We start from the raw sequence: 14451 nt of genomic DNA, 5'->3' as shown, positions 1-14451 counted from the left end.
TTTTCCAGGAAAAGCCTTAAAGAACTAATTAATAACAACAGTTTTGATGAAATTGTCTACACAGATGCTTCTCTGTTGAATGTGCTTTTAAATATGGATCTAGTCAAATCTTGCACTCCCCTCTTCTTCAACTGCATACATTCTGCTGAATTGTTCTCTCTTCTTCAAGCTACCAAATCATTACCACTAAGAAATAAAAAAGTAGCAATATCTACTGACAGATTTAACATCTATCCATTCTTTCATAGTTTTTCACTGGGAGTGTCCATGGTACCATGATCTGTATTCCATCTTATGTCTTATGTAACTGTATATTCTAGTAATGTAGCTACAAGAAAATTTCAATAAAAGAAAAATAACGAAAAAAGGATTTTATTCATAAATTTTTGTTTACACATGTCTTGGAGAACGTAATACAATTTGTAAATAGATATGTTTAATCTCTTTCTGGTAATACAATCGTTAAGCTAAAATACATTAAAATGCGCGTTAGATAATAATTTCTTATAATGCCAAATAAATATTTTTCTAATGACTTTTAAGCTTATATCAGGAGGGGATTCATTCCGATTAAGCATCTCGTTGTCAACGTAATCCGAAAAATGGAATTACAGTTTTCTACGTAATGTATCATTTAAAGCTCTGTTAAGTACCTAATTTTTGTTTCGCTCATTAGAGATCGAGATAAAAAACGTATTACTAAAAATTCGTTTATTAATCGGTTCTAATCTCTTAGTTTTTGATAATATTTCAGGTTCTCCGTTACCGGAAACGGAAATATAAAAAAAATACATACAATATTAGTAAAATAATAAAATAATTAGGGTGATACGACATAGATTTAATGACGTTGGAAATAAATGATGTCAATTATCATGTTATAATTTTAATTTGTCAACTTTTCATCTAAACTTTATTATTTTACAGTCATAGTGTTCCACAATGAATCACAGTTGCCAAACAATTTGTAAAATGTGTTTAAAAAACAAAAATGTTTTAAAAACTTAATCTACACCCAAAAAAGTTACTAAATATCTTAGGCGGTGGTCTCCAATAAGCCGCACACTGCGTATAGCGTTATCCATTGTCGAGTCTGTATGCTTATGCAGCAGTTGCACACTGCGTTTATTACCGTACGCTGCAACACGAGCGTTTCTATTATTTATTTATTATACAAAGCATATAGGCGCACAGTGGGACGACTTACTAAAAACGTGGCCAAAAGTCTAAATGTGATACGTGATGTTAATGTGTACTATAAGGTGTTTAACCTTGCTAATTGCGAATTTGATGTTAAAATTAAAAAATTCAAAATGGCTGATCCAATATAGTGGACCAAACTTCATATATCTCGGATTTTTCTGCTTCAGCCTGTTTGCATCCACTCCATGGCAAAGACATTCTTATGAGTTCTCCAATTTTCTCTGTTTTGTGTTATTTGGTGTCAGTTTCTAACCACTTTTGCTTTGATGTCATCTTGCCACCGTTTTTGCGATCTTCCTCTGCTGTGACTGCTCGTGTGGTCTTGAATGTATAATGTTTCTCATACATGTTTCGTTGTCTTTCAGTTCATTTGCGGAATTCTTCTAATTACATCTTACACCTCAGTCCTGCTTGGCATGTCCTCATTTTGTATATATTTTCTCAGAGAAACTTCTAACATAACTCGTTCGATGGCCCTTTGTATTGTTCTTAATCTATTGGCTGGAACCCCTGTAAATGTCACGGTCTCCAATCCATAGGTCATAACTAGTATAATACAACTGTTGAATACGCTTTTCTTTAAATTTATTGGTATGTTTTTGTTTTTCAACAGAGTCTGCAGAGTCTTCCTACTGCTATCCAAGTCACTTAGTTTCTTCTAGTTATATCTCCCGTTAGCTTCTGCTTGGCTAGTTTGATACTGTGACAGGTATATATACCGTCAAAATTTTTGAGATCTCACTTACATTTAAGTCTATTGTAATATTTTGATTTAACCTCACTTTTGTTTTATTTAAATTAATTATTAAACCAATTTTCGCAAATTCTTGTTTAAGCTCCTTTAACATGTAGAATTCCGCTGTATCGTTACTTATGAGTACTATGTCGTCGGCAAATCTTAGATCGCCTAAAAGTCTGCCGTCGATTTGAATTGTTGTTCCCAATTTAACTTATTAAATACATCTTCTAATGCAAAAGTAAATAATTTTCTAACTCATCTTTTCGTTCTTATTTTGCCTGTTGTTAGATCATCTGCTGCGTTATTTGCATAGTTACATTGTCGTATATGTGTAGAAATATTTAATATCTGGAATCAATCCTTGTGTTATTCTTTCCTTCTCAAACGACCTAGAATTCTATATTTCGAATTATTTGGACATAAATACGTAATTTAAAGTTTTTGACCTCGAGGATTACGAATTTGATGTAAAAGTTGAAAAATTCAAAATAGCGAATCGAATATGCCTGAAAGGTTTTCGATCTCGCTGAATAATGATAGCAAAATTTGAATATTGTTAAAGGCAGATCTTAATGGCGAACAAAACTGTATTAAAATTTAGAACAATTAGACATAACAGTGTACCATAAGGTTTTTGACTTTGATAAATACGAATTTGATATCAAAAGTGAAAATCTTAAAATGCTGGTTCCTAAATTGACGAATAAAATCATTTCAGTTGTAATATTAACATGTGTAATAAAAGTTAGCTAACCAGATGATTTTTTAACCACCACCACATTTTTCCATTTGACAAACCAAAACTGATACTAGATCTTAAATCTTAAGGTATGAGCTTTCCTTTATCTTGAGCAGTGTCTCTAGCTATTCCTGTGATATATTTTATTGTTTTCTGAATGAACTCACTTGTCTTTCCTAATAATATCCTACTGTACTGTATTTGGCCGTTTATATTCCTACACAGATAAATTTTTGGTTTTATCTCATTGTTTTATTTGTTTGATATATTTATATGCATTCTATGTTTTGTCTTCCCTAAAGTTTATTTGCATAAATGTCCCATTTTGTCTATTAATTGTTTGTTTATGTGTCTCTTTTTTGTCTACTCAGTTTATCATCTAGTCGTCATTTGTTTCAAAATATCATTTTCTTTCTCAAGTTCGTCTAATCAAATATATTATATGTGCTTCGTTTTTTAAAGCTGTTTCAAAGCGTTTTTTAAAGCATTTCGTTATTTAATTACCGCTTTACACTCATCATCAAACAATTGGTCATCTTTGCTTTGTTTTTTGTTCCTAGCATCGATTTTGCTGCATTTAATGTGGTTCTACCTATTAGATTCCACTGATCTTCTAATGATGTCTTTACAATTTCTTCATATTTAGTCAGCTTCCCCTGTTTTTCTTCTTCAAATTTCCTTTGGGTTTCAGGATTTTTCAGTTTTTCCAGATCTAGTATTTCCTTTCTTATTTGATTCTCTTTTTCTTGTCGGCTGATCCTACATCTGAAGTGTACCTTGACCAGTCGATGATCTGAGCCGCAGCATGCACCTCGTCTACTTTTTACATCCAGAACTCTTGTTGCTGAGCGCTTTTCTATCAAAACTTTGTCTATTTGGTCCCCAACATCCCCTCCAGGGGATATCCAGGTACTCTTGTGTATGTGAACTGCAAAGTCACAGCTGCAAGTTTGCGTTTGTGTCACCTATTAGTATTTTGAGGTCGTTTTTTGCAAAATCTGCAAGAGTAATACTCTTTTAGAGGGATTACTCTTACATTCTCTTAAAGACAGATAAAAAAGTGTGACAGTCGGTGCGCGTCCTAAGCAATACACAAACATCATCTAACCTAACCTAACTTTACCTAACCCAACCTAACCTAACCTGAAAAATTTAAAGAGCTTATTCTGTTATATTGTTTAATATTTTGTATTATGTCTTTTAGAAGATAATTGTACCCAATGAGTGTTAAAAGTAAAGCAATTGACAACATTTCTTGTTTTACATTTGAAAAACATTTAGAATGTGACAGTCATGACAAAGTTTACCGCACCTTTTATCATTTTATAAAATATAATTATCATTTTATAAAATTTCTTGATTTATAAAATACATATCTGGCAAAATCGAATTACTAATAATTAAAAACTTTACTTATTAAAATGAAAAAATGTACTACTCAGTAGAAGCTGCTTAAAAATTTTTTCAAAATTATTATTATAAATATATTTAAATAAGGTTTTTAATTATAAATTTTTTAATTCACTATGACATTACTTCACATAACATTTGAGGAGTTTTTAAATTATTGACTTAATTCAATTATTAAATAATATTACTTACTTTTTGTATACGTGCAATCAGGCAGAAGTAAAAAAAGGCTATATCTCAGAAACTACTTAACTATGTAAAAAAAATGTTCAAATCTAAGATAAATCTTTAAGGCTTTAAAAATTCTTTTTTTCATTATTTTACGAAATACAGGCCAATATATGAAAAATAAACCCTTTATGCATATTTTTTTGCAAAATAGAAGAACTTAAGAATAGTTACCTTTTTTTGATAAACACTTTTAACTATCAATTCCTAAATTTTGATTGTTGATTTATTTTTAGGTTTTGGCAAAATGTTGTGCTTATTGATCGGGCTTTGCGATCTATCCTTCAATATAAGTACTATATCTAGCACAGTGTCAACCAAACTCTAAATATTAATAATAACAATTTTACCTAACAACATAATCATTTGATTTATTTTTCTTTTGTTACTGTTATCCACAGAGGTAGTGGGTTTTTAATCTATCTTTTTGCTGCCATAGTTTTACTACATTTTCTTCGTCTATTAGTCTCATTTAGCTAATAGTTTTTTAAAGAAATCAGTTAAGATATATTATATCACATGGTAATGACTAATAGTATTTTTACAGTATGAATGAAATGACGTCAAACACTGACGTAAAGCGACATTGCCAGATCTCATTAATTACCAATAATTGCAAATCGATAACTACCAATAATAAATTGTAGATGAACAGAATTGTGGATTAATGTCTGTACATTTTAGATCAATTTTAAATTCGTATATTTATAACTGTTATCAGGCTATTAATTAACATTACTGGGACGATAGGTTTACGTTGTTCAGAAGATATTAAAACACTTAATGGTCTTTCTGATCACCAAACAATTTATAATGAGTGATTATGTTGCAATACTAAAATGCTAGTATAGAACCTTTACTTATACTATTCTGGGTAAAGATGGTAACTCTTAGACTTTTTGGAATTTTTGTATTTAGTTTACATTACAAAATTTCTGACTATTATACAAATGACTTCAACCTAGTTCCTTGCGCTGGAGAGATCTAGAGGATCCAACCTTTTTAGTCTTCTAAGCATTGTTGGGACAGCACTTCGTTGGCGTGTGGATTTGGATGAGACCTTGAAACAGTTTGTACACTTAGTTACGGTTGCATTCTGATTATGATGAATATACCGGTTATGATGAACATATTTTGGCTCATACCATGGGGCATTGCAGACATCAGGAAGGATTTGGATTGGAATCTTTGTAGTTTGTGCATATTTGTATTACTGGCAGTTTCCTAGATTTAAATCCCGAACCTTCATAGCGGTGGTAGAATTGTCTTATAGACAATTATAGACAAGAAGTTTGTTTTGGATACTTAAACCTGACTTACGATTTATAAACCAGTACATTTTCTTGTAAAGTAGGTCCAGATGTAATTGTCTGGAAAATATATGTTTTCTCCAATTTGGGTGATTATTTACGTGGATACACAGATATTTGTATGAAAGTGAAGAGGGTGAAAGAAAATGACATACACAGCATACAATGAACCCGAGGTTATAACATCCATTAAGATTGGACGCCTGCGCTGGATGGGCCATGTTGAACGGATGTTGGAGACTGAAACACCAAAGCATATAATGAGGCAATCACCAGTAGGGAGAAGGTCAAAGGGAAGACGCAAACTTAGATACATGGAACAAGTGGAACAAGATCTGAAAACACTTAAGATTTATCATCATCATCATCCAGCCCCATTTTCACATCCATTATTGAATATAGGCCTCCTCCAAACGTCTCCTGTTCTCTCTATCTCTAGCTGCTGCAATCCAGTTTGTTTCTATTCTCCTTAGGTCGTCGGTCAATCGGGTGGGTGGTCTGCCTCGACTTCGCTTGTCGGCTCTTGGTCTCCACTCCAATAATCTCTTAGTCCATCTTCCGTCTTCCATTCTAGCAACATGTCCAGCCCACTTCCACTTTTGTTTATTGATTCGCAGTATAATATCGTCTACCATTCTCTCTCCATTCTCTCCATTCGCCTTTGTGTTACCCTCAGTTTTTCAGCAGTAGCTTTCGTTAAAGTTAGGGTCTCTGTTCCGTAGGTCAAGACTGGTAAGATGCATTGGTTAAATGCCTTTCTTTTCAGGTGAATTGGGGTATTTGTTTTAAAAATGTCTCTCATCCTTCCATATGCCGTCCATCCCAAAGTGATTCGTCTATTTAGCTCGCAGGTTTGGTTGTCTCTGGTTATTCTAATTTCATGACCCAAGTATGTGTATTTATCGATTAATTCTACCTTGTTGTTATTGATCTGTATCTCTTCGCTGGGAACCATATTGGTCATCATTTTGGTTTTCTCGAAATTTATCTCTTATAGACACTTAAGAGAGACACTTAAGATTACCAACTGGAAAAACAAAGCAAGGAACAGAACAGAATGGCGGAAAATCCTAGAACAAGCCAGGACTCGGAAAGGGTTGTCGATCTACTGATGATGATGATGACACAGATATTTGACATAATTGTTTATAGATACCAGAGGACAGTTCTCTAATTTTAAAATAAATAAGATGTGAGTCAATTTATTATTATGTATTTGCTTTGACGTACCATAGTCTTAACCAATTTTTTAATTGGTTTATTTTAATTCATTTCTAGATGCTAATTTTGGATTCACATAAGTGGCCATTATGACGGTATCATCGGCATACCTAGCAACCGTAGTTTTATTATTGGTAGGGATGTCAGCTATGCTCAGCAATTACAGGTCTGAGTCGAGTACGCTACCTTCAGGGACTCCTGCCGAGATCCTATATTGGGAAGTGCAAGCTGCATCATGATCAATTAAAAATGATACAGCTGCCTGTTATATATGGCTATGAAGTTAGACCATCATGCCAGATCTTGATATCTGCAAGACGTCTGGAAAGGTAGCTGTACTGTAGGACTTGTTTTCAAGGGCATCTTTAGCCGTTCTGACTACTCTACATATTTGCTGGATGGTACCATGTTTTGTTATTTTTCCGCTGTTGGGTTTTCGGCACTTTCCAACTATTTCACCACCTTTGATGGACATTGAAGTTATCATATCGACTCTGATATTCATCTATTTCTTGATATTGTTCTGTTTTTTGTTTTTCTTTGGTTCGTTTTATCTTTCTTTTGACGATGGTATGTATTCTCTTTTATTCTTAGAGATTCTCTTTGCTTTTTTCTCTAATCCATAAGTTCAAGTATTTCAACGGTCATCCATGATTTCTGTTTCTCTGTATCTTTCTTCAAATGTTTTTCTTTTATTTCTCTCACTGTTTCTTGTATGATGGTCAGACTTTCCTCTATAGTTCCACATTTCTGCATTTTAGCACCTTTTTATTGAGGTTTTCACTTACCTTCAGTCGGACATTGGGATCTTTCAGTTTTCTTCATCGACTTACTTGTAACCTTCTTTATTCTGACTTTGAAATTACCTACAACTGGTACATGGTCAGAATTTATGTCAGTCCCCGGATATGTTTTGACAGATGTACAGCTGTTCCTATACCTCTTCTTTACTAGCATGTAATCAATCTGATTTACAATCCTTCCCACAGAATCCAGTGGAGATTTCCAGGTGTACAATTTCCTTGGGTGGAGCTTAAACCAGGTTTTCATTATTACTAATTGATTTGCTTCCGCAAAAATCTCAAATGTATCTTCCCGATAGTTCCTTTTAAGTATATCAATCTAAAATATAGTATTAAGCCTCCATATTTTATTAATTCTACGTCCATGGAATCTGGGCCGCTGCTTTCCGGTTTTTATTTTTTTTTAGAGCCTCTTGTATTTCTTTTAATGTTATCAGGTCGACTACGTCACTGTAATCGGAGTCTGTTGTTGTATTTAAACTTTGTTCATTTTCGTATTTTTTAAATTGCGATTAAAGTACAATTAATTATCGCAGTTGTTACTAGATCGCAAGGATTTTTTCTAAAGATGTCCTATCTACAAGATTTACATATATTTAGATTGCTTAGTATTATTTTGCTTCAACAAAAATTATAGCGTTTAATACATTATTGTCGAAATGCAATTTTAAGCTAAAATAACTAATAATTGTGTTCTAGAAATTCTTCGATTATCTTGTAGTGGCTTAATTACCAAATGTGAGATCATATCATAATTGGCGATTAGAGAAATAAGGAAAACAAGTATGTTTTTTAATTATGCTTATTTGATAAATTACCGAAAATAAAATAAACTAATTAATAATTACTTAAAAGACGTTAACAGCTATTTAAGAATAGCTTGTTGATTAGCTTTTCATAGTTCGAGTGTCAAGCTATCACCACGCACGTTCAATAGACTCGGATTTAAATTTTTCTAATTGCGTCATGATGGGCTTTTACTTAGAACGTACTAGCACGGTGAGTTTTGATACTTTTTCATCTAAACTATACTTTCACATAAACAAAATACATAGAATGTATCGTCGTTTAGGTTTTGCCACATTTTAAACTCAGTTTTGTGACAATAATTTGAATTTTCTTTTAGTACATTAGACTGTTCTTTTTTTAAAACAGTTACAATTCTTAAAACTTTTAATAAAACATAATTTAACCTTAAATTCATACAATTGTAAAATAATACAATTCATACAATAATTGTAAAAAATTTTTTGACTTTAAATTTTAGAAATGTTTTTATTTTGAAAATAGTAAAATAGTTTTAACCGTATAATTAATTGTAGTTAATTATCATTTTATATAAGGTTCAAAAGTAAAATTCGTGTAAAAATAGCTTCATAACAATAGTATTTTCATTACCTTCATTGCCTTAATAATTTTTTCTGAACTAAACATCTCTAATTTTTGTTCTAATGCATCCAACTATTAACATTTGACACTATATTTACATTTGAAAGACCATTGTCTAGTTGTTAGTCGTGTCTTCTTGAATTTCTCTATAATATTCCTTTTTATCCTTGTGACCAGCTAAATATCTTAAGGTAGAACAATTCTAGAAATTGATATTTTTTGTTTTTGTTCATTTTTCATTACATAAAAAATACTTTTTTGTCCAAAATATTTAGTAATCCTTATTATAATTTTAAGAAAAGATCAGTTAAATCATTTAGCAGACTCTTGCTCCAATATAAAGTGTATTTGGTTTAAGACATATATTTGGCTCAAAGATAATAAATATGCAAACTACCTAGCTAAGACCAGTGTACCATCAGGTACTTTATTGTCATATTCTTCATGTGTAACAGCTATCGACATGGAAAGATCAAATCATATCTTTTTTGAATGTCATAAGTTCCAACAGCATTCTAACTGACTCTATGAGTTAGAGTATGCACCATTCAATATCCAGTCTCTGCTGGCTTGTAACCCCGTATATTCCTTATCGTATTGTCTTTTATTAATTACCCGTTAATTTTTTATTAGGTATAGTGTTGTGTATTTGTCTGATTGGAGAGAATATATTGCAACTGGCTAAATATCTATGCCATTAAAAAAATAGAAACATGTACCTAGTAATACTTCATTTGGAACCTTTTGTGTCACTGAGTATTTTCCTAGATTTTTGTCTGATTCTGTCTCCCTCTCTCCAATGGGGCTACAGCCCAAATCGGGCCTTGGCCTCCTCCAAACTATGCCTCCAACCTTGTCGGTCCCGCGCCGATCTTCTCCAGGTTCTCACGTCTAGCAAATTTTGCGCGTCCGCTGCCACTTCATCCTTCCATCTTTGTCGTGGCCTTCCTTTTGGTCTTGCGCCCTGCATTTTACTATCTAGGGCTCTTTTCGGCAATCTTTCTGTCTCCATTCTTACTACATGAAGTCTCTGAAGGTTAACGAATTCTGAGATCGGTGTCTCTTTAAACAGTTGGTAGAGTTCATAGTTATACCTGGATCTCCATATTCTGTTTTCGTTAATAGGTCCAACTATCTTTTTTAGGACTTTTCTTTCGAAAACTTCCCGTTTTCTTTTTGTCTCTTCTGTCATCACCCATGTCTCGCATGCATAACAGACTATTGGTCTGATAATAGTTTTGTAGACCCTGATTTTCGATCTCCAGTGTGTGTTTTTGGAACGAAACACATGATCGATTGAAAAATAAGCTTTGTTTCCCTTTACTATTCTTCTTTGGATTTCTGGTTCTTCTGTTCCATCCGTGTCTAATGCAATTCCTAAATATTTGAAACTTTCTACCGTTTCAATATATCGTCCTCTAATTCAACTGTGCGTATGTTTCCCCTAGCTCTTGCCTTTGTTAACTTTTTTGTTTTTTGAATATTTATTTCTAGTCCGGTCTCTTTTGCTTTTGTTTTTAATTGTGAATATATTTCTGCCGCCTCTTCTGTTCTGCGAGATATGATGCTGATATCATCGGCATAGGCGGCAATCTGTATTAATTTATTTGTTAGGAGATTACCTCTTCCTATATTCAGCTGTCTTATCAAATAAGATTGGTAAGGCCTTCTAAGGCCTCCTAAGGGTTCTTCAGCTATTAATGTAAACCGCTTCTTAAAAGGGTCAATTTGTTTTTCCAATTTTCCAAATAGTTATAGCGATCATTTTTCATTTTTCTTAACCTCTTGTTTTAATTTGTTTCTATTGATATAAGCTCTTATTGCTCACATACAAATATTCACTTCAACTAGTGTGATAATACACTTAGTTTTATGTTAAATATTTATATTTATGTTTATATTTGACTTGTAAAAGTGCTAATAAATATATCTATCTGTCTTTAAATGTCTAACTTTTATCCTAACTTGTAAAATATCTAATGTTTTTATTTTGTTACAGATGGAGCACCATACCGTCCTCCCACACAACCAGTTATCAGTATTTTACCCAATGCGGCACAATCCAGGCCACGACTATCCAGAAGACACGGCAGTCCTAGATCTATGTGTCAGAAAACGACCGCTGTCCCCAAACTACCCTTATGACTACAAACGATCCCGCAGCTACAGTGAAATCAGCTGCTTCAGTCCCAAGTCAGACGTGTCAGATGTATCCAGTACCGAACATAGAGACTCACAAGTATCTTCAACGAAAATGAAGTGTAGTAGACCTTTCAAAGCTTACCCAAAAGATCCGATGTCAATGCCCATATTATCCACCTCCCCAAATATGTTAGGTAAAGATTCCTCAGAGGCATACGCCGAATTTAGAGAAAAAATCTTATCCAGAGCCCAGGCAAATCATAACGGTACAAATAAAAATATGAGACGAACTCAGACCGCAAATATCCAAAATTCAGATCCTGCCTATTGGGAAAAACGGAAAAAGAACAACGAAGCTGCCAAACGGTCTAGAGATGCCAGAAGAGCGAAAGAAGACGAAATCGCCATCAGGTGTGCTTTTCTCGAGCAAGAAAATATCCAGTTAAAATTTAGGTTAGCAGCATTAGAAAATGAAAGGGAACGATTGCAGAGCATTTTGTACCACTAAAAGTTCTTCCACAAACCGAAACCTCTTCTGGGTAGTTGCTTTTTATAACTATCCAGTGTACAAACCAAATAGGAGAGAATAAGATTGTGTTTTTGATGTGATTTTTTTGATAGATTGTTGTTTATTTTTGTATTATAGAAGACTGATAAGATTATTTATTTTGAATTGTACATAGTAAGCTTAGGTAACTACCAAACTATTAAAAAATTAAAAACGATTTTTTTTTTGTTTTATTATAAATAACTAAAAAGAATGGGCTGGAAAGTTTGCTGAAAAATAAAGGCTAATAATTACAAAAACATTGAATACAATATATTAAATTGTATACGGCAATCATCACAGCTATTTGGACTTTTGAGACGGCTGCTCTGAAAAGTTCATTTGATGTACATCCGTACCACTCTCTCAGGTTGCGCAGCCATGACATTCTACGCCTCCCTATGCTTCTCTTTCCTTGGATCTTTCTCTGCATAATCGGTTGGAGCAAGGTGTATTTCTCTTCACGTGTGATATGTCCGAGATATTCCAATTTTCTTGTTATATTAAATTATGAGACAACTCAATTATAAAATTTTTATTTCATCGGCAATTTTTAATTCCATATTTCCTTAAACCACCTTCTTTTCAAATATTTTTGGATCGTCATTTTTGTGATCGTTTTAATTAATGTACTTCATTCTGAGAAAAACCATCGGAAAAAGACTTCGGTTTTTCAATGTTTTTGAATGGTATTTTTTTATATTCATTATATTGTTTGTTTGCAGATTTGCATTCCATATACGCTTATTTGACTTTTCCTGTACATCTTTTCAGAAGATTGTCTTAATAATTTTTATTCCTGCAATTTTCTTTATTCCTTCATTCTTATTAATTTAGCCCTGGAAAAAGTTACAACTTCCGGAATCAACACCAATGGCACAATATTCATTTAAAGCTATCTATCTTCTTGTGATGTTTGTAACAACATTCCATTTTATTCTATTCGCAGCAGCCCGAAATAGATAAGTTAACGTTAGACCAATCCATTTCCTAAAGACTGTTTTAGACTATAACATAAAATGATATAAGAAAATGGTATACTAAGTTTTGTCATAATGTAAAACAGAAAACAAAATCTGTTAACAAAAAATGTTATAGAAATTAGAACCTGTCCTATTTTGATACCAATTATTAGTATACAAGCATGCGCAGTTAGATTCTTCGTCTTTTTTCGCCTTTGGAACCATGGAACACAGTTAGGTTATGTCATGTCATAATAGACACGTTGCTTTTTCTGAGGTTATAACTGTTGTTTTGGTTTGGTTTTAGTTGCCTCGTTGCATTTTCTTTTGAAATAATTTAAAAATGTCTTGGTCAACGGACAGTATTATTCTATTAATAGAAGGATACGAGTCTAACCCATGTTTATTCAATATAAAACACGAAGATTACCATAATAAACACAAGAGAAATGTTGCTTTAAACAACTTAAGTGAAATATTAGGAAAGACAATTTCTGATATACAGAAAAAATGGAATGGAATTAGAAACACTTACAGTGCAGAAAGGAGGAAGGTTTTAGACTCACAGAAAAGTGGTGCTGGAGTAAGTGAGGTAAACATTACAAGTGTTTATAAGTAATATGTTTATTCATGTTTATATTTTTGCAAATATATGTCCCAAAACTGTGGTACCACCACAAACTCCAATTTTTAAATGAATACTTAACAACGAGGAAGCCAGTTTCATCATTCGAAATTAATGAAGGAGCTAGTACGTCAAACTCAAGCCAAGATGTGGACATGGCATATGAAGTAGGTGATGATGGCATTCTATCACCTCTTCCAAATGTAATTGAAGAAATTGTCGTTGAGGATATGTATGAGACGCCAATTAAAAAAAAGAAGAAAGGGGAACGGGAACTATCAGTGTCCGATAAAGCATAAAATGCTTTAGATAGTATTGCAAATGCAATAAAGGTCATGAATAGTGAAGATGAAAATACTATTTATGGCAAATATGTGACTGAGAGACTCTTAAAAATAAAAAACAAAAAAAGAGTATTACAAGTAAAACAAAAAATAGATACAATTTTATTTGAAGCTCAACTGGAGGAATTAGAGTAAAAAAATAGTAATGCACAGATTCTAAATGTGCCGGTGGGAGATGGCTTCTGTGTGCTGTATGAAAGAGAAGGTATTCGAAATAATGAAATAACACATTTTATATTATTTGTTTTTTCATTATTTCGAATACTTTCTCTGTCATGCAGCACACAGAAGCCATCTCCCACCAGCACATTTAGAATCTGTGCATTACTATTGTTTTACTCATCCCCCACTGATTTGTTTAGAATATGTGCACTGTAGGAAGTCTATAGGTCTAGTTGTTAAAAAATAAAAAAAGATTACAATAAAAATTGAGTTTTAATAAATATGAATTTATACATGTACAATACAATTTTAATTACATAAAATATTGGTTTTGTCAAGATATATTTAGAAGAGTGTATTTAGAAATTGAATTAATGATGTCATGCTACCAACATTATATATATAATAGCATGACATCATTAATTCAATTTCTAAATATATTCTTCCACACATATTTATTTTTCTTAATATGTATGCAAGTTGGAGTGTTGCGAATAGAATCGTATCCAACTTGGTGTCTATGCATTTTGATGTTGTGATCCTGACAGAAATTGTGGGGACATCTGGTGACTTTCTCAATTTGAATCCAAAAATATTCCTATTAGGCTGACCAACTAATCCTATATA

The 14451-nt window shown here is 32.6% G+C and overlaps 1 protein-coding gene across 3 annotated transcripts in view; it reads left to right on the top strand.

Moving 5' to 3' along the window:
- LOC140438466 (nuclear factor interleukin-3-regulated protein-like) overlaps window positions 1-11907 on the top strand; it is a 55858-nt gene extending 43951 nt beyond the window's left edge. For 2 of the 3 annotated variants that reach the window (XM_072528135.1, XM_072528137.1), the window contains exon 2: window positions 11042-11907. In XM_072528135.1, the coding sequence (XP_072384236.1) occupies window positions 11042-11692 (651 nt within the window). In that variant the 3' untranslated portion in view covers window positions 11693-11907. Of the gene's footprint in view, window positions 1-8529; window positions 8653-11041 lie in introns of those variants that run through there. The other variant, XM_072528136.1, reaches the window with a different exon arrangement.
- The last annotated feature ends 2544 nt before the right edge of the window (window positions 11908-14451 follow it).

This window comes from Diabrotica undecimpunctata, chromosome 4 (genome assembly GCF_040954645.1).
Source record: "Diabrotica undecimpunctata isolate CICGRU chromosome 4, icDiaUnde3, whole genome shotgun sequence".
Classification (NCBI taxonomy): Eukaryota; Metazoa; Arthropoda; class Insecta; order Coleoptera; family Chrysomelidae; genus Diabrotica; species Diabrotica undecimpunctata.
This window is presented reverse-complemented; position numbering and strand designations above follow the sequence as displayed.